This window comes from Trachinotus anak, unplaced genomic scaffold, assembly GCF_046630095.1.
Source record: "Trachinotus anak isolate AG129_WGS33_773 ecotype Australia unplaced genomic scaffold, CSIRO_AGI_Tana_v1 ptg000018l, whole genome shotgun sequence".
NCBI lineage: Eukaryota > Metazoa > Chordata > Actinopteri > Carangiformes > Carangidae > Trachinotus > Trachinotus anak.
Window position 1 is genome coordinate 17133519 of NW_027273869.1, and position 25706 is coordinate 17159224.

Below are 25706 nucleotides of genomic sequence, written 5' to 3' on the forward strand. Positions count from 1 at the left end.
ATATATATATATATATATATATATATATATATTTTTTTTTTTTGTTAAAGGTCTTGTATGATGTTTTTAGAAGCGGAACGTTAAGACGCTTCGGTAGAGCGTCGGACTTGTCTTACAGACGGACCGGAAGCAGCGTGAGGTTATCAAAGTCTCTCCTGAAGTGTTGCACCTGGTAAGTTTCTCAAAGCTCCTTTGTCGTCGTTTTAACAGCCGTCACCGTTTTTCACCAACGCGCAGCCGTTTCTCTGCGGTTCAGCCGCCGCAGCCTACGCACCAAACCACGTTCAGAAAAACGCTAATTTTGAGGAGTCATTTCGTGTCCACATCCGATGGCGGGAGTCTCCAGAAGCCTCGTTGCTGCTGTGAGACACCGGTGCTTTGACTTTGACTCCGGGTCTTCATGTTTTATTCTTCAGCTCGTCTGACCTACACACTGCGGGATCACACACCCGACCAGACCCCGCCCGATCAAACCGAACCAAACTCCATTTAAAAATCTGTTAATTTTTGTTGCTGCTTCGCCCATCGGTTAAAACCCACCTCATCTTGAAGCAAAGCTCAAATAATTCACCTCACAACGCTTAGAACCGATAAACACCTTTCTCGGGTTTCTAACAGGTCGTTTTTAGTGGAGACAGTTGTAGGATTCAAAGTGAAGCAGATGCTTCTTTAGGAATTTATATATTTATCTGGGGCTCTTTTAAAATAAAACAAAATCATGTTAATGTCATGTAAATGTTTTTATGTTTTTATTTATTTTTCAGTTGGTTTGAGTGTTGACTCACTGAAAGAACCACAACTAACGAGAGATGGACAACTGTTTTCAATATTTACTCTAATTAGGGCTGAACTTAATGATCATTTTTGATGAGTTGATCAATTGTTTGGTGAAATATTGCCAAATCATAACTTTCCAGAGCCCTTGCGTTTTCTGACCAACCGTCCAAAACCCAAATATATTGAGTTTACTTTGATATATGACAAAGAGAAACAACAAATCCTCCCATCTGAGAAGCTGAGATTGATTATTAAAATAGTTGAGTTCAGCTCAACTCTCACTTATATAAATGAAGTAGAGCTGATCTGGTGCATTGTATTGTTGTTAAACCGGCTTTTTCTCGTGTTCAGAGTAGATCAGTGAGCTCGGCTGCTGTTCGTTTGCCCGTCGCCTCCCTGAGAGCAGCACAGAGAAGATGTTGAGAAGTGCCTCAGCACAGGTGAGGAGGAAATGGTTCATACTGAATCATGTTTATCTCACTGGGTGTGTTTTTATTTTCACGTAATAACACTTGTACCTGGATGGAGTAATCAACAGCCACGCTTTCCTCCAGCTCTTCAGACAGGTGGTGAGATACAGGAGCACCGACACCAGCCTCATCCTGGAGAGATGTAAGTAAAGTTTGTGTTTTCTCTTATTAAACACACCTGTCCACTATTTACGTTACACACTTTTATATATTTAAGAAGCATCAAAACAATGTCCGCGTCTTTTTCTTCCAGCGATAAACCGAGTGCAGCTGTTGGGTCGGGTCGGTCAGGATCCTGTGATGAGACAAGTGGAGGGTCGTAACCCCGTCACCATCTTCTCCTTAGCAACAAACGAGATGTGGCGCTCTGGAGACGGAGAGATGACCCCGACAGGTGCGACGTCAGAGGACACACAGTGATAGAAACATGGCTTTTCTAGGCAAAGAAATTTTAGTTGCGTAGCACATTTTATTAGAAATAAACTGTGAGTGCTTTGTGCGCCGCCTCCGCCTCACAAACAGAAAGCAGGGACACAGACGGAGCCAGAGAACCAGGTCTCCCGGTGTCTGCTTTGGTTCTGTTTGATTTTTATTGGGATTTGTATTGTATTTGATGACCAAATTTAAACAGTGAAAAACCTCTTAAGAAACATTTCAGACCATCATGAGAAGCAAAAACTCCACTGAACCACAGAAAAATGAAATGTATTTAAAGCAGGTTGGTCCCAGAGTAACAGTCTCCCACATAAGGTTTGACCGGTGGAAGTTATCTGCCCTGACGTTCCTCTTTCGACAGGCTCTTGTCGTATGATGCGTTTTCTGAAGGCCAGAAGCTGAATAATCAGCTGAGTCTGTTTACACTTCAAGGTTTGGCACATTTTTAAAGTCTGAAATGTAGCTTGGCGTTTCAGTGTCAGCACCTCCTGCAGGAAGTGTGTTGGTGAAGGTGATAGTAGCTAAATGTCACACATAACGTTGCTGTTTCTCTTTATAGGTTTTTTAAAAAAAATCCCCCTTAAGATAAATAATCCATCAGATTTTCAGCAAAAATACTGTCACAAAGATTTTTTTTTTTTTTACTTAATTTTAAATAAACATGCTGTGATAGTTTGGAGAAATGAGAATACAGTCATAATTTAGGCAACTATTGCACTTTTTTAATGTAATTTTGTCCTGTTAGCAGTAAATATTACTTGGATGGTGTAATGTGGTGATTTAAATATTAGTTTCATGTAGTTTTCTGCCACTAGAGGTCAGTGTTACACCCTGAATGATGCCTCAGTCGAAGTAAACACAGCATAACAGTTACTGTCATTGTCGTATTTCAAGGTTTTCTGACGACACAGCTATAATATAATTCGATATAATAATGAATGAGTGAATGTGTCAGTGTTTAAACTCCATCCTCCAAAATGAACCTCTCAAATGACACAAAATAAACCGAGGTAATATTGTGTCTTTCTCAAAAGTATTTATTATATTTATCTGTTGTTGCTTCAAAATGCTCCTCGTGAGCTGCTGTGTGGACCGTGGCGGTTCATGATGTGATTGATTGACAGGCTGATTCACGTGCTGCTGTTCTCTGACTCCAGGTGACATCAGTCAGAAGACGACGTGGCACCGCGTGTCCGTGTTCAAACCCGGGCTGAGAGACGTGGCCTACCAGTACGTCAAGAAAGGGTACGAACCACTCTGGTTTTTGTTTTGTCCTTTACGGAGACAGAGAGCAGAGATAAGATTGAACAACACTGATCTTTTATCACACTTTATTATGAAGTCTAAATACTTGATGGATGTAAATTAGTTTACTCAGACAAACATATGTGCAGCGATGCAGCATGGGATATATGAAGTGATGCTGCAGTGGTTCAGTTGAGCAGGATGACATGCAAAACGTGTCCTCAGCAGATCTGAACTGGGAACCTTGTGGTTGTGTGGTTTTGGTCACAGACCGCTGCGCCCCTGAAAGCGATACTCAATGCAAAACAGATATCCTTAACATCTTTAAGTCCTGTCGGCTCGAAAAGTGGCTGCATGTGTTTATTTCTTCTCTTCGTGAAGAACAGCTGTCTGAGTGTGTTTCAGTTCCAGTGGTGTCAGGTTTTCGCAGCTAAAATAAAACAACAAAACATCAACGCAGACTTTTCAAGCCTATTTTCTCCACCGTCGTGTTCTCAACACTGCACATCCATTGTTACTGACAGGAGGTCATCCTGACCACAGCTGCTCCAGCTGTTTTCTGTCAGGGAGGAGACTCCAGATTTATAATACAAAACCTCCCTGTGACAGATGACATTTCACCTTTTAATATCTCTGTTTGCATTAGGAGGCAAGTCTGAAAATCAATAATTTAAAGTCCTTTTTTGGAAGAATGAGGGGAGAGAGAGATGAGGAACAAAAGTCATCGGCTGCACATGAATGTTGGATGTTGTGGTTCATGGTGAACGCTGCATCTTTAGGGTCATCAACTTTTTTTACAGGGATTTGTTATTTGATACCAAGATAATTCAGAGTAATTTGGGTGCATTATCACATGAAACCTGACGAAATGCTCAACCAACTAAATCTAAAATTTCAAGTGGTTCTTTAAATTATAAAATCACAAGAGCTGAGCTTTTAACTTAAAAATGCTTCGACCTGTCCGAACCTTATAAAGCCACAAAATTGTGGAACACAAATCATAATATATTCTGGAGACTATTGAATCCTTTTTAGCAGAGGTTCATATTGTTTTACAAAAAGTGCTTCATGTCAAAATCCCATTTGAATTGTGGACTGATTAAAATCTTAATTCTGGGAAAGTTGTGAAATCTGTGAAAATGTAAAATTAACATTTCTAATATAGTTTCAAAACATGAGATTTCACTGTGTTTAAAAGAGGAGATTCACAGAAGAGGAAGCTCTGTGACTGACGCTGGGTCTCGTCTCTTTCAGGTCCAGGATTCTAGTAGAGGGGAAACTGGACTACGGGGAGTACGTGGACAAGAACCAAGTGAGACGTCAGGCCACCACCATCATCGCAGGTTAGATTAAACACTCATTCACACACACACACACACACACACATTATCTCTCTGCATGACGTCTAAAAACAAAAAAACCTCACTTCTGTCTCTCCAGACAACATCATCTTCCTGAGCGACAACATCCGAGACCGAACCTGAAGAATTTCTCCTCGACAACTTTTTTTTTTTCTATCTGCTTGTTCGTACAACAATAAGACTGAGAACCTGAATGCCTCCAAGTAAAGGAACTGATTGACCCACCGGGGAGGGGACAGAATAAGCTGTGACACTCTGATAATGTTTGACTGTGGTGGGAAAAAGAAGACTTCGATACATGTCGTGTGTACACAACCATTAGAAAGATACACTTAATGCCATGTTTGCTTGTTCTCAAGTTTTATATGTGAAAAATAATGTTGAAAGTTTAAATCATAACTGGTAATTTCCTGACTTGGTACAAGGTTTTGAAAAGTTGTAGCTCTGTTTAAGAGCAACTCTTAGATCATAGACAAAGTTTTCAAATGTTTTTCCTCGTTGTGTCAGATAAGACAACTTCTCTTTAAGATGAGTATTTCAGAAATTGGTTCTTGGAGTGAAAGGCTGTAAATCGGGGGACTCTGAGCGGGGAAAACAATTTCTCAAGCCCCTCAGCTGTGTTAGGATTTCATCAAATTCACCCCACACAGAATTGTTTGAAATTACCTCGTTGTTCCACATCACCACCTTCCAGTAAAGATGATGCAAGGTGAAAGCTGTCGTCCTCAAAGAATATGGTATCAAGCTAGTTAGTGTGACGCCTCTGCTGAAAGTAAAACACACCGGATTAACCTCAAGTGCTGCATTAATCTTAGCGTTCGCATGTTTCACCTCATCACACAGTAAAGTTCACAACTGTAAGACAAGGTAAACCTCTGTTATGTGATAATAGGATTGACTCTTTGACCTCACCTTTAAAAAGTCAGATATGTTTTTCATTTGTAAACATTATTTTATTTTCTCCTGCTCGTCATTATACCTTTTATATCCCTGATTTGTGCATATTTAAAACTGCACGTTATTGTATTGAGATGACAGTTTGGCTCTTTTTAATCTGTTGCATTTATTCTTGTTTTCTGCCTTGTCACTCTCTCGTCAGTTGTTATCATACTTATCTGGTGTTCATTTCCTTCCTGCACAGCGACTGGTTGCTTTCAGCTCACTACTGTCGGTTTATTTCTCTGTAAAGGCTGATGTAATAGACAGATTTTCCCCCAACATTTTTGTTTTCGCATTTGTATGTATGATTTAACCTGCTTGTGTCAGAAACTCCTCTTACAGAAGACTTAAAAAGACTTAAAAAGAACCTTAAAAACAGAAAATATTATCATATGGGGAATTCAGGGGAAATTAATGACAGATATTTGCATATAGCCACATGAAAACATGTATTTAAATGTAATTATTTCTGCATGATTGAATTCTGATTAATTTTTAAATGTCCACTCTGCTGGCCGTTGATTGGCTGTTTCTGTGACAACATGGGCGGCTTTTAAGCAAAGGTATGCTTGGCCTAAAGTGATTGGCTCCTGGAATTCAAGAAGTCTTTCCTAATTGGCTGCATCACTTGTCAGTTAAAGGCGCGGGAGGGCACAGCTGCACGGTAGAACAGATCTGGTTGGTCAGTCAGAAGGTTGTGGGCGGGGCTGTGAGTTCTGGAGAAACCTGTGGCTTCAGATTAAAGCAGCGTCAATAACGGGGACCGGAAGTCTGGTAAATCTTAAAAATAAAAGCTTAAAAAAATAAATGAAAACGATGTAAAGCTTTTTTTATTTATTTATTTATTTATTTATTTAATGAACACACATATACATAGTATTTTATAATATTTTTAAGTAATTTTATTTTCCTCCTTTAACTATATAGTGTACAATTTTGGAGGATTATCATTTCCTCATTGAGCAAATCAGTTTAATTTGTAGAGTACAAACATCTCAGATTAGACTGTTCTTTCTTCACCTTGAACTTTATCAAATAATCTCTACACAAGGTCCATTCGGTAACTTTTCTGGAGCTTTTCTGTGGATTTTGTTCTACTTTGAATGTTCCTGAGCACTTACAGGAATTTTCATTGTCCTAAACATTGTGATTAAAAGCTGAGAATCATTTTTTTTATGCACTGGTGAAAGTTTCTTTCTTTCATTGTAAGTGCTGACTTGCTGTTTTTACCATTCACTCACTTAATCTTTTATGGAACAAGAAAATAAACACTGAGACAAAAAATGTCTTTTAAATTTGATCTTAAAACACAATCCCCATGTCATTGTTATTTCATTGATTTTTTTTAAATTCTGTTATTATCAGTAGTATTAGTAGTAGTAGTTAATATTGTTATTATCATTTGTATTATTTTTGTCATAGCAGTATTGGTAGCAGAGAGAGCCAATGTGGAATGAAATGAGGAATGAGGGCTTTATTTTGAAATTAGAAACCGGAAGCTCTTGTTTATTCCTGCGGGTGTTTGACACTAGTGTCACAAACAGCTGAAACAAATGAATCACTTTTTAACTTTACATCTTGTTTCTGTCTGATGTTGAATTTGAATACGTGGTGAAAAGCCATTCAGAGCATCAGACCCGTGGATCCTTGATTTCTCCTCTTTTATTTTATTTCCTGTGTTTTCTCCTCTCTGCGGGTCTCTGTGACTCCGCCCACACATTCCTGTCTGTCTGGGCTGCTGGGAGGAGGAGGAGGAGGAGGAGGAGGAAAGGAAAGGAAAGAGAGGCTGCAGAAAACAGTCTGCGGACCCCGACCCAGAGAGGAGATGATAAACAACAAGAAGAGACGCTCCCAGCCTGACGCTCTCTCTCTCTGAACCAGCTGGACCTGTCTCTACTTCCTTTTTCTTTCTTTTCCTCCACTCAGACAAGTTGTTGGGAACTTTTTTTTTTGCAGGAGTTTTGTTTCCAGTCCGACCTGCATTTCTGCTGCTGCTGCTGCTGCTGCTGGAGGAGAAAAACAACATCCACAAGGCCGGAGCGTCTGTGTGCAGGAGCCATGGAGATCCTGGACAGTGGGGAGCCGTTCCTACACTGGGACAGGAACCTCAGCGAGCTGTCCGAGGCCGGGGAGATCGACTCTGTGCTCTACACCAACGTGAGTGATCGATCAGGGATGGACGGAAGGATGGGGAAGGGGTGTGTGAGTGATCGATCAGGGCCTGGTGATTGGCTTTGCAGCTTCTCACAGGGGTAATAATCGCCTTTATCTCCCTCTGTTGAGGATTTAACAGACAGGAGAGGGGAGTGTGTGTGTGTGTGTGTGTGTGTGTGTGTGTGTGTGTGTGTGTGCTGCCCTGCTCTCCATTCACAACTTGAGCCTTGGGATCCAGGATGCAAGTTAGACTATTTCTCAGTCTGGTTTTCCCCCTTTTTCTTTTCACTGAAACACACTTCACCAGTGCTATAAACTTATGATATAAAGAATATGTAAAGGTTTGAGTTCTGGGGAGGGATGCACTTGAAGGAAACCCCCACCTGAACACAATTTAGTCTAGAACCACAGTGTAGGGTTTCAGCTAACAATTATTTTTCTGTTAATCGATCATTGAGTCTGTAATATGTTGCACTGTGTCCGAACAACGCTCTTGAACAGTAAATATCTTTCATGCACGGAGTCCGTCATCCAGCTCTGGGTCCTTGGGGTCCCCCCCACCCCCCACCCAGTTACTCATGGGCTCACCACAATTCAAGTCAGAGGATGACGAGAGGAGCTGGTGCCTTGTTCGCCTCTAGTTATGGGTGAACTCTTACTTAACTGTATATGTAATGAAAATATTATCATGACCCTGTTGAAGTTCACATACTGAAAATCCGTTTGAGACGAATCCGGCTCATGAACCGGCACAGCAACCACTTGGTTTCCTTCAAAATAAAACACCCAATGTGCTCCCAGACTCCAGGTTTGTTTAGGGGGCGGATAATGTGCAGACAAGTGCGTCCTGTTGTAAACACTAAACACTTCCCTGCACATTTTAAACCACACATTTCATTTGGATCAATGAAATGAATATCTTCTTTTGGTCTCTGCTGAAATATAAACCACCTGTAAATAATAGTTTATAGTAAATAATAACTTTTACAACACACTCAGACACACAGCATCTAAAGTTAAACTTATTTTATTTTACTGAAGTCTGCAGAAAAAAAAACTTTACTTACAAATCCAGCAAAGAAGAGATTCTAGCATTAGGACATCTGACAGCAGCGCAGTCCTGCAGTGAAACAGGGCTGCAGGTAAACATTACAGTAATTATCATGTTTATATATCATGTAAGGTGCAGTAAAGCTCTAATTAAAAGTGAACGTTTGCAGTGTTTTACAGACGAACATGTTTGTAGACTTTTGGATGAAATCACTTCACATGTAAACAGACTGTTTTACATTTTTCTGCAGTTTTTCTGTGTATATAAAGAGAAACAATAGCTTTTTCAACCTTGAACGGTTCTATAGTTGTATGTTAGTGATGTTTTTTCTTCGTTAATAGATTAATTGTTTGGCCTAATGTCATGAAAATGTGAGAAGCTGGTGAAAAGCTCCCACATTTCCAGCTCCTCAGTCTTTAAATCTCCTTGTTTTTTCAATTAGCACATTAAAAGTTAAAAATATTCATCTTACATTCACATAAGAGAAAGAAAATCCTGCAAACCCTTAACATTTTATACCTGAAAATTGTCAGTATTTGTCATTTTTGCAGATCACACACAGTAGATACCTGCATAACCACAGTGATTGTAAAACCTTGTTGGCCTCCACTAAAAAATGCTATAAAAAAACGGTCCCTATTGCCACTATAATGAAGTTATGAGCACATTTGAAGTGTTTATTAATGTACAGCATTTGTAAACAATTATAACTTCTGCACCATGTTACAGTTTTACCTGATCACCAATAGATACAGTAGAATATAGTAGAAATAGTTGAAATAAACACAGCATCTTCTCAGTGAACCAACCCTTTAAATGGCCTTTTGCCTTCAGTTATGTAACTTGAAGTGTGTGTTGCAGCCATATGTCTCTCTGGGTAACACTGTGGGCCAAGAGGAGTGTGTGTGAGTTCGGTGAGGGTGAGCCACAGGCTGTGTGTGTGTGTGTGTGTGTGTGTGTGTGTGTGTGTGTGTGTGTGTGTGTAAGTGGGATTTTTGTGCACATGTGTGTTTGTGTGTGGAGACGATGGGGGGAGTGGATGGGTTTACAGGGAGGAATCCAGCTGGTTTTCAGGATGGGAATCAGACACCACAGAGGCTGACTGAGCCCTGAGACTGAGACAATACACACAGATACACACACACACACACACACACTTTGGCATTTACCTCCTCTAGGAAAACCTACAGACAGGTAAAGACTTGTGGTGTCAAGCTGAGAATGTAGGTCCTCTAAAGTCCTGAGGCTACAGATCCTGTCAAATACCAGCAGCCGAATCAGAGCAGAGAGCTGCAGCTGCTCTGTTCTCCTTCTTTACATCACTATAAGACAGTGTAGGAGTTACAGGAAGGTTTGGTGTCCAGTCACCATTTGTTTTAAATGATGAAATAAAGACAGAAAATCAGAAGATCATTGGCTAAATGGATAAAAACCAAAATAAGCTACTGATTAAATAGGAAATTATAAGAAGTCAGTGCACAAACACACAAGATTAGGGAGCGTCTGTAAATTGTTGTTAAAGGTTTAAAATCGATCATCATAATATAGTGATGAGCCTGGATTCTGCTTTCAGGTTCATATGATTATGAAGTTCAGTTTTCACTTTCCAAACTAAAATCTCTCCACTGAAACTTTAACACAGTGTGTGGTTAAGTGCAGAAAGTCAGGCTGTGCTAGGAAGTGAGCTTGTTGTGTTTCATTTCCATTCTTAAAGGAGCAACTGAAACGTAACCTGATTTCCCCCTGCTGATCAATAAAATATTCTGATTATGATTATCCACTTATCTCCGGACTTAACTATAATAACTTCGCTTAATCTGAAGTTAACCTGCTGCAGATGAGAGGAAAAACCGAGTCATCGTTCCTACAGGATCCTGATATGGACAAAAGAGTTAAAGGGATCGGGATTTGTCCCGGTTTGCCCGATGGCCAATCCGAAGAGAGAGGTGGGAGGGGCGACCAAAGAGTGCATACCTTTGTTTTGCACATTCGGGTTGAAACCCCAACTGTCTGGTAACATGCTGCCCCCTGTTTGTTTGGGGTGTAAATGCAATGTTGCAGCAGCCACTTCACAAAAAAAAAACAGCAGAATTAAAGGCTAAATTATATACAATAACTAATTAGACTAAATGACATATAAAAATAAATATATATGCTGCTTTTGATTTGATTCTTTTTTTTTTATTTGACTCTCACAACTTCACCAACTCTGTGTTTGAACATCCGCTCTGTAATTTCTTGCATTTAAGTCTCTTTGTAGTGAGTTAAGATAGATTCGCTAAAGGGCTTAAAATGCTGGTGAATTATTAGGTTTTATCAATAAAGAAACGTGGGATTATGTTTTAATATGCAACTAATTAACAGGATTATTAAAAGAAATGTGAAGACACAACTGTCAGTATTAGTATTGATATTGGTGCTACTGCCCACCCCCCAGTGAGCACAGTTGAAGCAGAGTTTCCCTCCAGGTGTTTGAAAAGGTGAACAGTGTCAAATATAAAGCACATAAAGGCCAGGTTGTGTTAAGCTGCAGCACTAAGATGCTCTTGTTAGCACCGTGAATATTCTATATATAGTGAAGCATGAATAGTATGTATGTGTGTGAAAGCCAACAAGACTGTAGTGTTTGAATCTGAGGCAGCTTGAGAAACAGACTGTTGAGTCTTTGTTCTCCTCCCCGGCTCTGGGTCGGGACTCACTCTCACTTTCTCTCTCTGGGGGTTTGTTGACCTGGGATTCCTCACGACAATGTAAACCCTCTCAGTCGGTAAGATGTGTGGGATCCTCGGCCTCAACGCCTGCGTCTCCCGTCATTCAGAGGTCCCTCCCGTCTCTGTCTCCTTCTGTCGTGCAGAAGCTTTTATCATGATCAAGTTCCTCAGGTTTTATAATAGTAACATTGCATCAGTGTGAAGGTGGAGACGTGACTTTGTCTTTTCTTCTTCACTCATCTGTGACAAAAACAGTCCTTTATGACGACGTAGTGAATTAAGAACAGATATTTTAGGTGTGTGTGTGTGTGTGTGTGTGTGTGTATGACGTGAGGGAAAATGTAAAAATATATTTTTTTAATATATTTTCCCTAAGAAACAAAGACACATATTCATGCATCAGCTGCTGACAGTGCACCATCAAAATGATTCTGAGTCTGTTATTTTAGGGTCAAACAGTTGTATAATGTTGCTACTTTAAGTGCTAAGGGATTTAGTTGATTAGACTGTGACACTCTGATTTTTCTAGATTCTGGTTATTGAACAAAAAGTTTAGGATCCACTGGTTTAATCTTTAACAATATATTGTATTTTATGAGCTCATCATATGTTCTGTTGTGTAAAATCTTAACCTGAGAGGTAACTAGTTACTGCTGCTGTCAAATAGCTGTGCTGTAGTGGAGGTAAAGTAAAGTACCTAAAAGATATATACATCATTGATCAGTTGTAGAATGAATGTAAACGTACAATAATCAATGAAGCCACATTATATCTGTCGTATCAGAGGTGGACTGAGTCATATGAGATAAACATCAGCTGAATGCAGAGAAACAGGAGGTGACAGAGAGTCCACACATGTGAAATACACGGAGACAGAAAGACAGCGGCCTTAAACCTGAACACCAACTCCTGCGCTGAAAAACTGGCGTGTTGCTCAGCACATGTTGTACTCGCTGCGCTGCCGGAGAGAAGAGCAGGACGCCGTGCAGCATGTTTGCTGTGCACATGCTCCAGGGCTTTCCAACTATGTGCCTGCTTACATAACACACAGCCGCCCTGTATCAATCTAACATTCGTCTTTATTAATATACGTGATGTCTTCGACACACTCACGGTAGAGTTGTGCTGCTCAAACACACACACACACACACACACACACACACAAACAGGCAGAGAGTTGAGGGTAAACAGCTTGATCCATGTGCTCACAGTGCAGAGCCTGTTCTCCGTCGGGGCAGGGCATCCTGCTCGCCGGTGGCCTCGCTCTGTCTCTGTCTGAATGGTCCGTGTGTCTGCTGCTGTAACATGAGTGCCAGTGTGTAGGCAGAGACGGCCATTCACACACACACACACACACACACACACACACACACACACACATTTACACCCTCACACACACACTCTTAGCAGTCCAGGTTTTCATTGAGAGCAGATAAATGACGACATTCTTTCACCACCGGTCACATTTTATTGCCAGTCAGAGGTCAAAGTGTCTCCTCCGGGTGTATCCACTGTCACGTTTTACATATCACGATTCAGTTTGAAGTGTCAGCACAAAGGAGCGTACCTGTGCGTGATAATGAAGCGCGCAGTGTTATTTCTGCAGGTGTGGCTCTGGATCTTCAGGTTGGTCTTGGAGTCGAGTTGTGAGAGACGACCGTGCAGACAGAAACACAACGAAACACACTGAGCTGTTGTGTGTTTTTTTTTGCTGCTCGTATAAAACGTTGACGTTAAAGTTAAATATTAAAGCAGCTGGACAGTGAGTTTCGTTTGAGTCGTGAATGGCAGCTCTTTAATTGGCTCGCAGTGGTTCAGGTAAATTTAGAGTCAGGATATGCAAAAGAAACACGGTCAGGATAAAGAGTAGTATGGTTTTCACATGGCAGCGGTCGTCCAGCGAGGTGGACGTTGGCTTTAGAGTTTTACTTGTTGTACAATTTAACATTTAAAAAGTTGGGACCAGTCTTATTTTGGAAATTTGAACTTTCTGGGGCTTTTCAGGCTATATTTTGCGTTTTCTTTCGGTCTGACTGACGCCATTTAGACCTGACATTAGCACATGATCTGTATCTCCATCCTGTCTGTATATTAAGGAAAAATGCATGTTAACACAGTGGGTAAATAACACAGAGAACACTTTGTGATCTGAAGCCTATTGAATCTCAGCCAGGTGTAAATGCAGCCTGCACCACGGGACCTAATTGTTATCATGAATAAAATCCACCCAGCAAGTTTAATTGTCACCTAACTCCACCACTTAAGCTGCTCATCAAACCCTACAGGTTGTAGCAGTAGCTTTGAAGTCAGCCTTCTCTAAAAGTGATAAAGTAAATGTGTTCAGATACGGATCACATGATAACCTCAGGTGTAAATGGAGCTTTAGAGTCGATTATTTGAATTGTAAATGTTTACTTGGAAAGATTTCAGAGGCTCCTGGTTTACGGTGTTTTGCTGTTACACATTTTCTTAAATCTCAACATCGGTCTGTAGCGAGTGCAAAGTTAGCACGACCCACAATCAGAGGAACCATGATTATTGACCTTTTAATTGTGACGTTACTTTGCTGAAATACACATTTATTCATCACTTCAAAGGTTGTAAATGGGAAAACTTTACACAGAATGTCTAGATGCGTCTTCTGAGGTCTTTCCACCCTGATGAGACGAAAATATTTGGCAGCTTTAGCAACTGTCTGCCTGATGTACCTTATTATTCATTTCAGCGTTGCTCTAATTGAAGCCACCTTGCTGATTTTCGCTCGTTCAGCTTTAGAAATTGACAGTAACCTACACATGGTGCGCACATGGACATCAATGTCACATTTTTCCTCTTCTTCAAATCTGATGCAACTTCTCCCCTGACTCTGAAAGTGGACTCCGACTTCAGTTTTCTGCGGGCAGGCAGCCATTTGAAAGCAGAGCGAAGGTAGTAATCAGAGTGTGAGGGATCATTATGGAAAATCCACAGGAGCCTTCGTTCTCTGAGGCGAAGCTAAATTTATCCCTCTGTCTGTCTGCCTCTCTTTTCTTGACTCTCTATCTGTCTGTCCCTCATCTGCCTCCTCGTTTTCTCTTTAGGCGCCATAAAAGGTTTTCAGTGATTGTGTGTGTGGTTAACAGGGTGTGGGTTTAATATCCCCCTGAGTGGTTTTAACATCCAACCCTGGAGGCAGTTTTATATAGAAGCAGCCTGGTGAAATGCAACACCCCTTCTTTCCTTTTTATGGTCTTTACCACAACTTTCTGCCGTATCATCTTTTTTTTTTTTTCTTTGGGCATAAAAGCAAATTTGAAAGATATTCGTGTTGAAGTTTGAGCAGTTTGGGGCAAATCAAAGTAATATCCTTATTATAGACTTTAAAGTGGCAGAATCAACAGAATTTCAGTGTATTTAAACATAAGGCTTTCTGCACGAGCTTCACCATTTCAGGTATTAAACATCAAAGACTTTAAAGCCTGTAAACTGCTTATTAAACAGTAAGGTGTGCGAGCTGTGAGGCACTCTCAACTTTGATGTGTTTTTTATGGATTTTGCAGCTTACATCCTGCCTTGTGGCTCAAAGTGTACAATCAAGAGCAGTTTAAGACAGAAAGCTCTCCATCCGCTGACTAGTTAACCTTTCACCTCTCTTTCCAGCCCTCCTCCATCTCCACCTCTTCCTCCTCCTCCTCGTCATCCGTCACTCCTCCGGGGTGAGCAGAGAGTTGGGACGAGTTGGCTCCTGTCTAAAATGCCAGAAACTTCTCCCGAATTTCCTAAGAAACTGCTGCTTCACCTCCTTGTTGCTCTTTCCGACTCTTCTTTCCTTGTGATCTGTAGGGTCGTCCATCTTTCTTTAGCTCCACAACTGCCCTTCGCTTCCTTCCCCCTTGCCCTTCTAAGTATTTGTCTTTTATTTAACCCTTCAATTCTTGATTGTTTTACCTTAAGATTCTATAGAAAATTAAAAAGTAGAATGAACCTAATACTAACTCAATACTTACTTCTTGTGAATTGTGAAATGTTTTGCCCTAACTTCCTTAGAATTTCAATCATAATTTGGCAACATTGAGTTTGAGATTTTCACCAGAAATACAAAATAAAATTCAGTCATATCCATCCTTCCATGCATCCATCCATCCATTCATCCATCCATCCATCCTTCCATGCATCCATCCTTCCATGCATCCATCCATCCATTCATGCATCTATCCATCCATCCATCCATCCATCCAGCCATTCATCCATTCATCCATCCATCCATCCATTGCTTTGTGCATTAGAGCAACATTTGGTAGTTTGTAAAGGCAGACGATCCAATGAGTTTCCACCATCTATTTAAATTTCTTCTTTACTGTTTTCTACCCTTTTCAGTCATTTTTAATCCCATTTGTGTGCCAATAATCACTTTGTTTATTAGACTGTTGGACATGTAAAGTGATTTTTTTTAGTGGAAAAATCTTCAACTTTGACCAAATTGTAAATGTTGACAACAAAGACCTTTACTCCAAGTAACCAAATCAGTTGGGTTTGTGTGAGAAGACCGGAGGTGAGCCGTCTCTGGCCCGTACGTGGACACCAGATGTGGCTGTAGGATTTTATGGTGGGCCAAGAGAATCGTCTGAGTTTAGCCTTGGGCCAGTGTCAGCTCTTGAGAATGGAACTGAAAGCACATTATCAACGACAAGTTTGACATGAGGCTGGAAATCAGCCACAACCTTGTCGCCTCACAGGAATGTTGGCTTTGAACGACTCTGGATTATGTTCAGGATCCATGTTTTTATATCCGACATTTGCCAACACTTGGTTCAGGTTTGGAAAGATTGCGGCCATTGTTTACTGCAGGTCCAACCACCTTGACCTCCACACCTTTACTTTGTGCCTTGATGCATAAAGGAGAAACCTCCCGCGCTGATGGGAGAGTACACATTTAGACAAAAAAGACAAAGAAAATAAGACGTCATGGCGTCTTTATCTGATATCTCAGCTGGGTGGTGGCAATTAGCAGCAGTGGCTTGCAGGAGCAGACAGCTGATGATGATGCAAAGACAAAAACATCGGCACAAACATCAATATTTGAACCATTTAAAACTTTTATCAGTCAAATCTTACTTTGCCTGTTTGCCTGAACTCTCCATCACACCTTCCTCTTACATGAAGCTTTTCATTTGCAGAGACATGAACAAGCCCATTCATCCATTTAAAGTTCAGCATGTGTGTGTCTGTGTGTGCGACTCGACATTCAAGCATTCTTCTACTCGACGAGCACCGGCTGCTTTAACACAGGAATTAAGATCAGCAGCGCGCCCAAACAAGTTTCGCTGAGTGTTTGCCTTTTCTAAGGATTAACAAGCTCGCTATGGGGTACTCAGCAAGACCGGCACTGACCCAGATTTTACCCAGCATCCCACAGGATTTTTAGGGAGGAATCTTTGAATTAAAAAAAGAGATCTTTACTCTTCTTGACAACTAATGTTTAGGGGGATTATCCTGCAAAAACAAGCAGATAAAACACAAAGAGAAGACAAGAATATGAACTAAATCTTCTCACTTTCAGACTCTGCTACTTTGAAGTGATTTACAGATGACACTTGTTGAGCTGAGGTGATTTAAAGTGGAGATGAGTCGATGCAAAGGAAGATGAGAAAATCAGGGAAATACAAAAGGAGAGCAGAGTGTGAGGAGAAGAGGTGAAGGAGTTCAGCTGGTGAGCAGCGGCTGTGTGTGTGTGTGTGTGTGTGTGTGTGTGTGTGTGTGTGTGTTTGATGGTACTTGATGACCGGTCAGTGTTACAGTGGAGAGATGGAAAAAGTTATGCATGTGTGTGTGTGTGTGTTTCTGTGTGTGTGTGTGTGTTGACCCAGTTTTGAACAAGCACACACAGGATGAGGGCAGGATAAGAGAGAGAGAGAGGGAGGATGAGAGACATAGAAAGACCGTTGTGCTTGTGTTTGACATGAACAGGGTCTCTGCTGCATCTGGCAGCTGTTTGGCAACAAGTGGAGTCTGCAGATGGACTAATAGTAGTCTGCTGATATTTAGTCATATTGTGTTACGTTTAAAGGTGCCCTGTGGATTTTCCTCGTACACAAACAAAAGTTGTGTGTTTCTCACCGAAAGCACACAAACCTGAAACATGTGTCAAACAGAATATTTTGAATAATTAAAATCAGTCCTGTTCTTCGAGACTGTAGATCAGTCATCAAACTGCAGTGGCTAAAAACTCCACATGGAACCTTTAACTACCAAAAAAAAAGTTGATTTGCTGATTTCTAAACTTGTATATTTATATGGAAGCTGCTCAAAATGTCACATTACAGTCACTGTATAATTAGAAAGCTGAAGCTCATTGGTTCCTACTGCAGATGTAAATCTTTAAAGGAGTTTTATGTAAGTTAGCATCAGTTCAGCATTAAACTTTATTCCTTTACTCACCAAGAGCTGTCCCCAGTGATGGAAAGTAACACTGATGTTAAAGCTTCTCTCTTTCACTTTTTCTTTTCTTTTACTGAAGTTAGCACGCTAACCAGCTAGCCGCAGCCTGTCTCATCACTTTCTGATAGCGACGCAATCTGCCCTGAAGAAGCAGCACAGCTCACAGGGGGAATTACAACCTCTTGAATTGTTAATGCAAAGATGACTGAAGCTATTGGCGAGCGACCTTCATCACCACTCGCTCCTCGCTGCGAAAAAATGACATATAGGACCTTTAAAGGAATAAATCATCATTCAGGGAAACTCACTTATTTGCTGCTTGCAGAGACTTAGATAAGAAACTTAATGCCTCTCTGTGGTAAATATAGATCTACAACCAGCAGCTGGTTAGCATAGCTTAGCACAAAGACTGGATATAAGGGGATACAGCTAATCTGGCTCTGTCCAAAAGTAACTAAATAAAATAAATCATAAAACTCACTCATTCAAGCTTTATATTTCATCTTATTTAATATTCCACCAGCAGGACGGTGAATGTAGGTCTGACTCAAAATAAACAGTGTGTGTTTTCATCATAATGAAGGAACATGTTACCCACAGCAACAAAAGCTCATTAATGTGTTTTTAATAGTTTGTGGAAACAGTGGAGCCCAGAGGCACAGAGGAGGACGATATATCAGGCTCTGGATACGCAGACAATACTTGTAAGTGGCATTAATTAATAATTAGTTTTGGTCTTTTCATGGGATTTGTTATGATAGGAAATTTAGAATAGAGCTAGTCTGAACCTTATGGGCATAAAATCAGCCTGAATTGAGCCTGTATCAGTCTGGTGAAGTCATTGTGTAACATCTGGAGGGTCAGTGTGTGTGTTTGTGGGGGTTGTGCTCAATGATAGGTCAGTGTGACAGAGTAAGACTGGAAAGTTTGTGTTACTCTGTGTGTGTGTGTGTGTTTTGGGGGTTGAATTTTGAACTCTGGGGAAGCCTCAGGAGGCGGAGCAGAGGGAGGACTTGTGGGGGTTTACAATCAGAGGGACCCAAAGGGAGAGAAGGGAGAGATGTTTTTTCCATTTGTCATATTGGAAATCTGAGTTTCTTCATCGTCTCAGTCTGAGGCAGCTCGTCTGTATAACTAATTCACACACACACACACACACACACACACGTGCACTGTGAGATCTGCACAGCAGCCTCCAGATAACAACTGACTCACAGTTTTGAACTTTGACTTTTCCACTCTTCCCATTTGAAACCCATTTCCTGTCGTGTCTCAGCATAAACACCGACACGAAGGCTTTTTCCCCTCGGTCATGAAACATTAATGAAACCGGAGAGAGGGTCAAGACCGCGGCGTTAAACAGGAAACGGACGTCAGAGCCTGGAAACTGCTTTGCGATGGAGCTGCTGTGATTTTTGTCACGTTCAGATGTTTTGTGTATTGCTGTCCTCGCCTGTGGGTGGAGAGTAAACACTCGTAGCTCAGCTGGACGTCACGCCTACTGTTATTCTCTCACACTTCCTGTTGTTTACATCCGTTAACCATCACTCCACCCCCGTCACGTTGTTATTTAAAGAAAGGAGTCAAATATATGATAATATCAAAGCGGATGCATATATTTTTGTATATTCAGGAACTTAAATTTGACTCTTTTAATGTCTTTTGTACCTTAATAGGATTTAAACTGTCAACTGTGACTGGCTGGTGTCTGATATTAAGTATACATCATCTAGACCTTTTTTTGGGGGGAAATTTCCCCCTAAGATACACCTTTAATCTAAGTATCTGATTAGTCTTTCTGACCTTTGACCCTGCTCAGGGAAGGAAATCTGCCCTGTTTGGTGGGTGAGTGAAGCATCCACCTCAGAGCTCTATAGAAACAGGTGTGGCTGTTGTTTAGGGCTGCAACCAAATGATTATTTTAGTTATTGATTAATAAGTTGTTCCTTTAATACTTCCTTATAAAAAAATTCCCAGAGACCAGCGGGATGTTGTTATATTGCTCATTTTGTCCAACCAACAGTAGGAAATGCAAAGATATTCATATTATAATGAAAGAAAAGCAAGAAAAACTGTAAATCTTTATATTTGAGAAGCTGGATCCAGCAAATATTTGGTCTTTTACTTTGAAAAATGAAAAATTACTTATATTACTTATTACCTATAAAAAAAATGATTAATGAAAATAATCATCAGTTGCAAACTTAATCATGTCAGGATTCCCTTGTTTCCTGAAAACTTGCAGGAAATTCTTTGCTTCTTCTCTCTCTTTCATTATTGTCTTGTTTTGTCCTGGTCCACTTGTTTCCTGCAGTTTTGGCGAACAGAGCCGGGGTAGATGTCTGGGATCTGGGCCAGGGAGTGTCTGTGTTGTGCTCTTATCCCTGTGAGAACCAGCCTGAGCCTCCCTCAGAATGAGGGCATTTTTGTGAAGCGAGCTCATTCTGGCCGAGCTTCAGCTCTTGAGGGGAGTTCGTTCACGCCTGGGACCAGACATTATGGAAGAGATGATGTCAGGAAGACAAATGTTTGTGTGTCTGCATGTGGGAACTAACAGAAGTAACTACACAGGCGGGTGGAACCCAAACATGTGGAGCTTTGTAAACTTCATTGCTTATTTCATGTCTGAATTTGTTGGCAATTAGTTAAAAATGACAGTTTTACACATAAAAGTGCGTCTTTTAAGGATCCGACAAGGTCCAGACAGGAAGTCTTTGTGCTGGGCTCGCCTCCTGCAGCCGCCCAACCTGCAGATAAGACCCTGATAGCAGAACCCCTCCAAGGCCTGTGATTTGTCACACACAGCATCAATGCCACAGTTAGGGCAGCCGACCAGCCTCAAGCCCAGCGCTGTTACAACCAATGGGAAGTGGTTCCAGAGAGATGCAAAGTCCTGCTCGCTGTCACTGTTATCTCATGTCTGGGTTGCCTCAACTGAAATCTGGCAACATCTCATGATTTCACCTCTTTTGTATCTGTTGGTTACAGTGCAGCTTGTATTGGGATTGATTAGGCATTGATTATTGATCTATGGGTATAAGCAGCAGCACGTAGCTCTTGGATGGTCGGGTCCAGAGTTAAATATCTCGACAACTACTGGATCGATTGGCGTCAAATTTGGTACAAACATCCAATGTCAATGAATCCTAGTGATTATCAGACTGTTGTTTCACATCATTGCTCAGTCTGACAGACGTTGGGGTAGTGGTTGCCAGGAGCACAGCAATCAAAGAAATATGCAGATTTAAAACTTATTTCTGTGGCTGTTTTCCTTTCGCTAATTTTTAATGTATTGCTGTGACACAGGAAACTAGCATCTAAAATAGCTACTGGACTTGTCATTTATCCATCTACAATTTTGTTTTTTGAAGTGTAAACGAAGCCTCATGGGTTCATTAGTTTGACTATAGAGTTGGATGTTGAAAAAAACGGCAAAATCTTAACAAAAATTTGTATTGAAAATGGTTTTTGAATCAAAGGCTGGTATATTGGTACAGTTACTAGTGACTCTTTGAACTTTTTGTGCTTCAAGTCGGTGATAAGTCTTAAAGATTGTATGCGGAGCTTGTGAAGGAAGTCGCTCTGCAGATAAAGCATCTACACATGTACCTCAGCTAAGTGTTGAAACGGCTCGCACACATTGTTAGCATTCCTCGCTGCACTGTAGAGTACAGCTGCAGGAGTGGGATCCGCCGCTTTCAGCCTTGAATACTAACAATGATACTCACCAAAAAAAAACAAACGAGGCTTAAATATGCAAATGTTGTGCTCTCGTAATCTGCAAGTGTTTGGGGAATTTGACCAGAGTGGTGGGAACTGGCTCCAGGTGGTAGAGGAACTGGATTTTACGAGCATGTCCAACTGGCTGGTTGAAAGACGAATGACGATTTACCCCCAAAATACCACTGAGCCAAGCAGTTACACAAGCAGGGCAGTGGGGCAGGAGTGACTTTCCTAGAGAGCTGTTAAGTCACTTCTAAGATGTTACTGTTGTATGATGATGTGTTAAATGTGTCTGCATCTACCAGCACCAACAAAAAATCCCTTAATTAAAAACATTAGGATTTACAACTTCAGCCTTCTTGAAATGAACCTTTATTAATGACATGTTAACATTTATGTACAGATGACCTCTGACCTCTGTTTGGCTTTTTAGAAAGTGAAAGTCTTCAGAGAGAAATGTGATGTTTATCAGTCTTCATTGATGACGTAATAACATTTACAATGCCTTATCTTTTTATTATATGTCATAAATAACTTTGCTATCAATTGATCAATAGTCAGATAATTTTTTTCCAAACAGTTCTTATATTAATGGCTTATTAAAAATCTAGAAAGCATTAGAAAGTGATTTATTTACTCTTAACAAAGCCATTTACAGCTGCAATGATTAGTCGATCAGTTGATTAGTTGCTCCACAGAAAACTAATAGGCAAATTGATTACTTTACTTTATTACTTTATTCCACACACATATCCATGTCAGTTACACCATAGGAATAAAATTATGATTAATAAAATACAAACATTCTTTTGTTTTGTCTCAAACGCAGTCTTTCCCCGTCATAATACTGTAATAATTAGATAATAATAAGGTGTTTGATTCGTAACATCACCTTTAAGAGACTGTGATGACACTTTTTAACTGTAGAAAATCAGAACTTATACTGAAGTTTGTGGCAGCACAGTTTAAATAACACGAAGTTATGTCCCTTTTTTCAAAGTTATGGAGGATAACGACTGTGGAGCAGATAGTCCAACAGGCATATAAACGCTCAGATACGTCTTCAACCTTTAATACTGGTTATCTGGTTGTGATGGGACACTTGTTGGTGATCCGTGATCCGTGATCCGTGATGGAGGCTGGAACAAACCAACTCAAACAGAATGAGTCACTGAATTTATCCTGACTTGAATTCATGTGTGAGAGTGTGTGTTTGCCTTTTTTTTTTATTAGTGTGTTTGCAGTGTGTGTGTGTCATCAACAAAAGTACACTCAGATGAGTCCAGGGCAAGGTACACACACACAGACAGACACACACACTCAGCTGGAGATAAATGACTCTCAGGCTTGTGTGGGTTTGTGTGTGTCAGGCATTTTTTCCAGTTCACTCTCTCACATCTGCTTTGGCTTTTTCAGGGGAGGAAGGTGTTACATCATCACACTTTCCTCTTCCTCGTCTCACCGTCTTTAAAACCGTGGCCATTAAGGGTTAAAACAGACGCACACATCCTACGTTAGAGGAGAATTACAGAGCTGAGAGGACATTCCTTCCCTCCCTTCCTACTCTCAGACCGTTCAATTAGCCGCTAACTAGTGACCGACACAGCTGTCGAGGCTTTTATTGACAAACCCCATCACTCGCTGCGACGTCTGCAACTAGTTGTTTTAGGATTTCACCAGGTTTTTAGAAGGATATCCTACTGTTTTACTTCCCAGTTGGTGAAGAGTATAATGATGCTCCATGTTAACACTTTAGCCGTCACTAAGTCACATGATGTGGTGGCTTTTATTGATATTTAATAGTATAAACCTTACTTTAGGGTTTTTTTTTCTCATCTTACAATTAAAACTTTTGAAAAAAATATCAGTTGTTTCTGAAAATTAAAATATTTCAATGATTGTTTCCCATTAGAGTTGAATATGCTTGGAAATGTTTCCGTATCCTTGTTAATACCATGTAAAACCTGAGTTTCGGTGCTAAAACTATATATTTTAATATAATAAAATTAGTAAATTAAAGCAGAATTTTCAAATGATTTAATGTTTAATGTGACATTTTCACTTGTAATGGCGGCCGTGGTTGCAGATAGGAGCTATAGTCAGTGTTAATATGTAAATGTAAGAGTTATTTCTGCGCAACCTTTAGCTTTTAGCGTTGTTGAACTACATACATCCCTGCTCCTAATCCAGCCAACCAGTCGTCAGTGAGGGCACCACGAGATCTGTTTGGATGGTTTGGGTCACCTGTGCTGTTAAAGGAGCTACTTGTGAGATTTGCTATTGCTACATAGCTAACATTAGCATTAGTTAACTTACCAGTCTTGGCAAGAGCTTCAGCCATCATCACGTTTACAAGACAAGAGGTTATAATACGTCCTCTGAGCAGCGCTGCTGGATACTACAGTGACTCGGTATCGGAAAGTGACGAGACGGACCGACCGGGCTGGAGCTAGCAAGTTAGCATGCTAAGAAAGTCGAAGAAAAGAAGTGATAGAAAAATAGTCAACACTGGTTTTGCTTTCCACCACTAGAGACAACTGTTGGTGAGTAAAGAAATAAAGTTTGATGCTGAACTCAGACTGGTAAGTAAACAGCTAATGTTAGCTCTGTAGCAACAGCAGAACTTAGAAATAGCTCCTTAATAACATGTTAAAAAGTTTCTTCCCAAGTGTTATGCCGCCAAAGACAATGACTATGAGTGTGTTGTTTACTATTGTGTTGTTTTTGTGTTTGAAATTTAAAACCACGTTGTATTCTGGGACAGCACAGCACAGCAGTGGGGTGTCACTGTCGGCCCTGCGGTCGACCCCCATGGGGCCATAACAATCCAGCTAATTGAAACACTAAATTTGCCCTTTGTGCAACAGACTTCTGACCTAGTTTTCATGTCATCGCTTCGTTCTCTGATTTGATTAGGATCAGGCACAGTTGAAGTAAAGCTAAGGGTTTACAAAAGGGTCATGTCTGTTTGCATAACACAAGATTTCTGTGCATAACACTGCTGCTTGAGGAAATCGCTCTACATTTCCTTCTCCATCTGCAGGCTTCATCAAGGCTTCAATTAAAAGATTACAATCTGCACTTTCAGCAATGTTCTCGGCTTGTTTCTATGCGACACAGGCGAGATTTTATTCAGGATAATGTGAGGAGAGCTTCTTTGTTATCACGACTGCTCCTTCAGAGGAGTCGGTGACCCACTGATTGTTGCCCCAGTTCCAGTTTAAACTCCCAGTTTTCCCATTAAGGCCTCAGCTCGGGCTGTTTCCCAGCTGGAGAGTGTAGAGTTACAGTCGGCCCTAAATAACACCTCACTGTTGGGCTGCAAAGACAAAGAGGTTTCTGTTGTGTGTGATGAGTTACACCCAGCCCAGTGACTGATGCTGCAGCCTGGTCGACTGCCCTTTTTCTTTCATACACACTCACACACACAACCACAACCACACACTGCACATGCAGAAATGACAGGCAGTCTATAAACGCCTCGGCGTGGTTCTGTTTTCATGCGGGCAGAGCTGGACCACAACCCATTTCCTGTCCTGAAACAACACAAGGGTTCATTCCTGTCTCTGTCCTCCTGTTGGACGGATAATTTATTTATCAGTATTCACATCTGAGATGATTTTAAAGGTGATTTTAGAGCTTTCCTGCTGTATTGTAAAGAGAAAAGCCATAGAGAGAAAGGGTGGTGTCAAAGGTCATACAAACCACAAAATACGGCTTGGTTTTGTGTTTAAACATGGTCTCTGTGTAATTACTCCTCCGTAAAAACTACGCCCTTTTTCTTTTCCCATCTTGATGTTTTTTACTCTTTTTGAGCTGAACCAAACCTGAATAAACCTTAATTTTCGTCCATCTTTTAGGCCCGATACTTTTTAAAAAAATAAAATATAAAAAATATAAAACAATATTATGAGGGTTTCTACATAGACCAGAAAATACTAACTTATATATTTCAGTTTAGAGCTGCAACGATTAATCAGTTGATATTTTGATATATGTTTTGTCATGCATACTATGACAAGACACTGTAATTTCACATAAACCAGATGGAAACTGTGGATGATACATTTTTGAACAATACAACAAAAACTACTTTGAGTCATTTTGAGATTTTCAGACCTTCATGTCTACAACAAAAGTCATGAATCCCAGAACAACTTCCTTTTCCAGGCTTTTGAGATTAACAAAGCACATTAACATTGGGACAGTTTGTCCAATATTTGATTATCAATACATCAGAATATTTCGGGCTGAACTAACTTCACGACTAACCCAGTGTTACTTCCAAGCTCAAGAAACATTTCATATTACTTTAACCAGCATATCCACTGTGCACAAGCTGATCTTGGATGCTAACGTTGCTATGTATGCTAGTATGCAAATTTGTACTTAATAAAATTTTTTTGGCAAAATATATTTTTTA

The 25706-nt window shown here is 40.5% G+C and overlaps 2 protein-coding genes across 4 annotated transcripts in view; both read left to right on the plus strand.

Moving 5' to 3' along the window:
• The first annotated feature begins 61 nt into the window (after positions 1–61).
• On the plus strand, positions 62–5506 carry ssbp1 (single-stranded DNA binding protein 1). 2 transcript variants are annotated; one of them, XM_071502493.1, is made up of 7 exons: positions 62–172; positions 1131–1217; positions 1332–1389; positions 1501–1641; positions 2840–2927; positions 4182–4270; positions 4368–5506. In XM_071502493.1, exons 2-7 carry the CDS (start codon positions 1194–1196, stop codon positions 4409–4411), a joined length of 444 nt encoding a protein of 147 aa, XP_071358594.1. In that variant the 5' UTR covers positions 62–172; positions 1131–1193; the 3' UTR covers positions 4412–5506. The 2 variants fall into 2 exon arrangements, with proteins under 2 accessions (XP_071358594.1, XP_071358595.1); XM_071502494.1 differs by lacking the exon at positions 62–172 and adding an exon at positions 187–362 and having other exon boundaries at positions 1129–1217.
• A 1480-nt stretch (positions 5507–6986) lies between these two features.
• The window catches only part of creb3l2 (cAMP responsive element binding protein 3-like 2), a 31681-nt gene continuing 12961 nt past the window's right edge, over positions 6987–25706 (plus strand). The window contains exon 1 of one of the 2 annotated variants that reach the window (XM_071502163.1): positions 6987–7384. In XM_071502163.1, coding sequence (XP_071358264.1) covers positions 7286–7384 — 99 coding nt within the window. In that variant the 5' untranslated portion in view covers positions 6987–7285. The remainder of the gene's footprint in view (positions 7385–25706) is intronic. The other variant, XM_071502164.1, reaches the window with a different exon arrangement.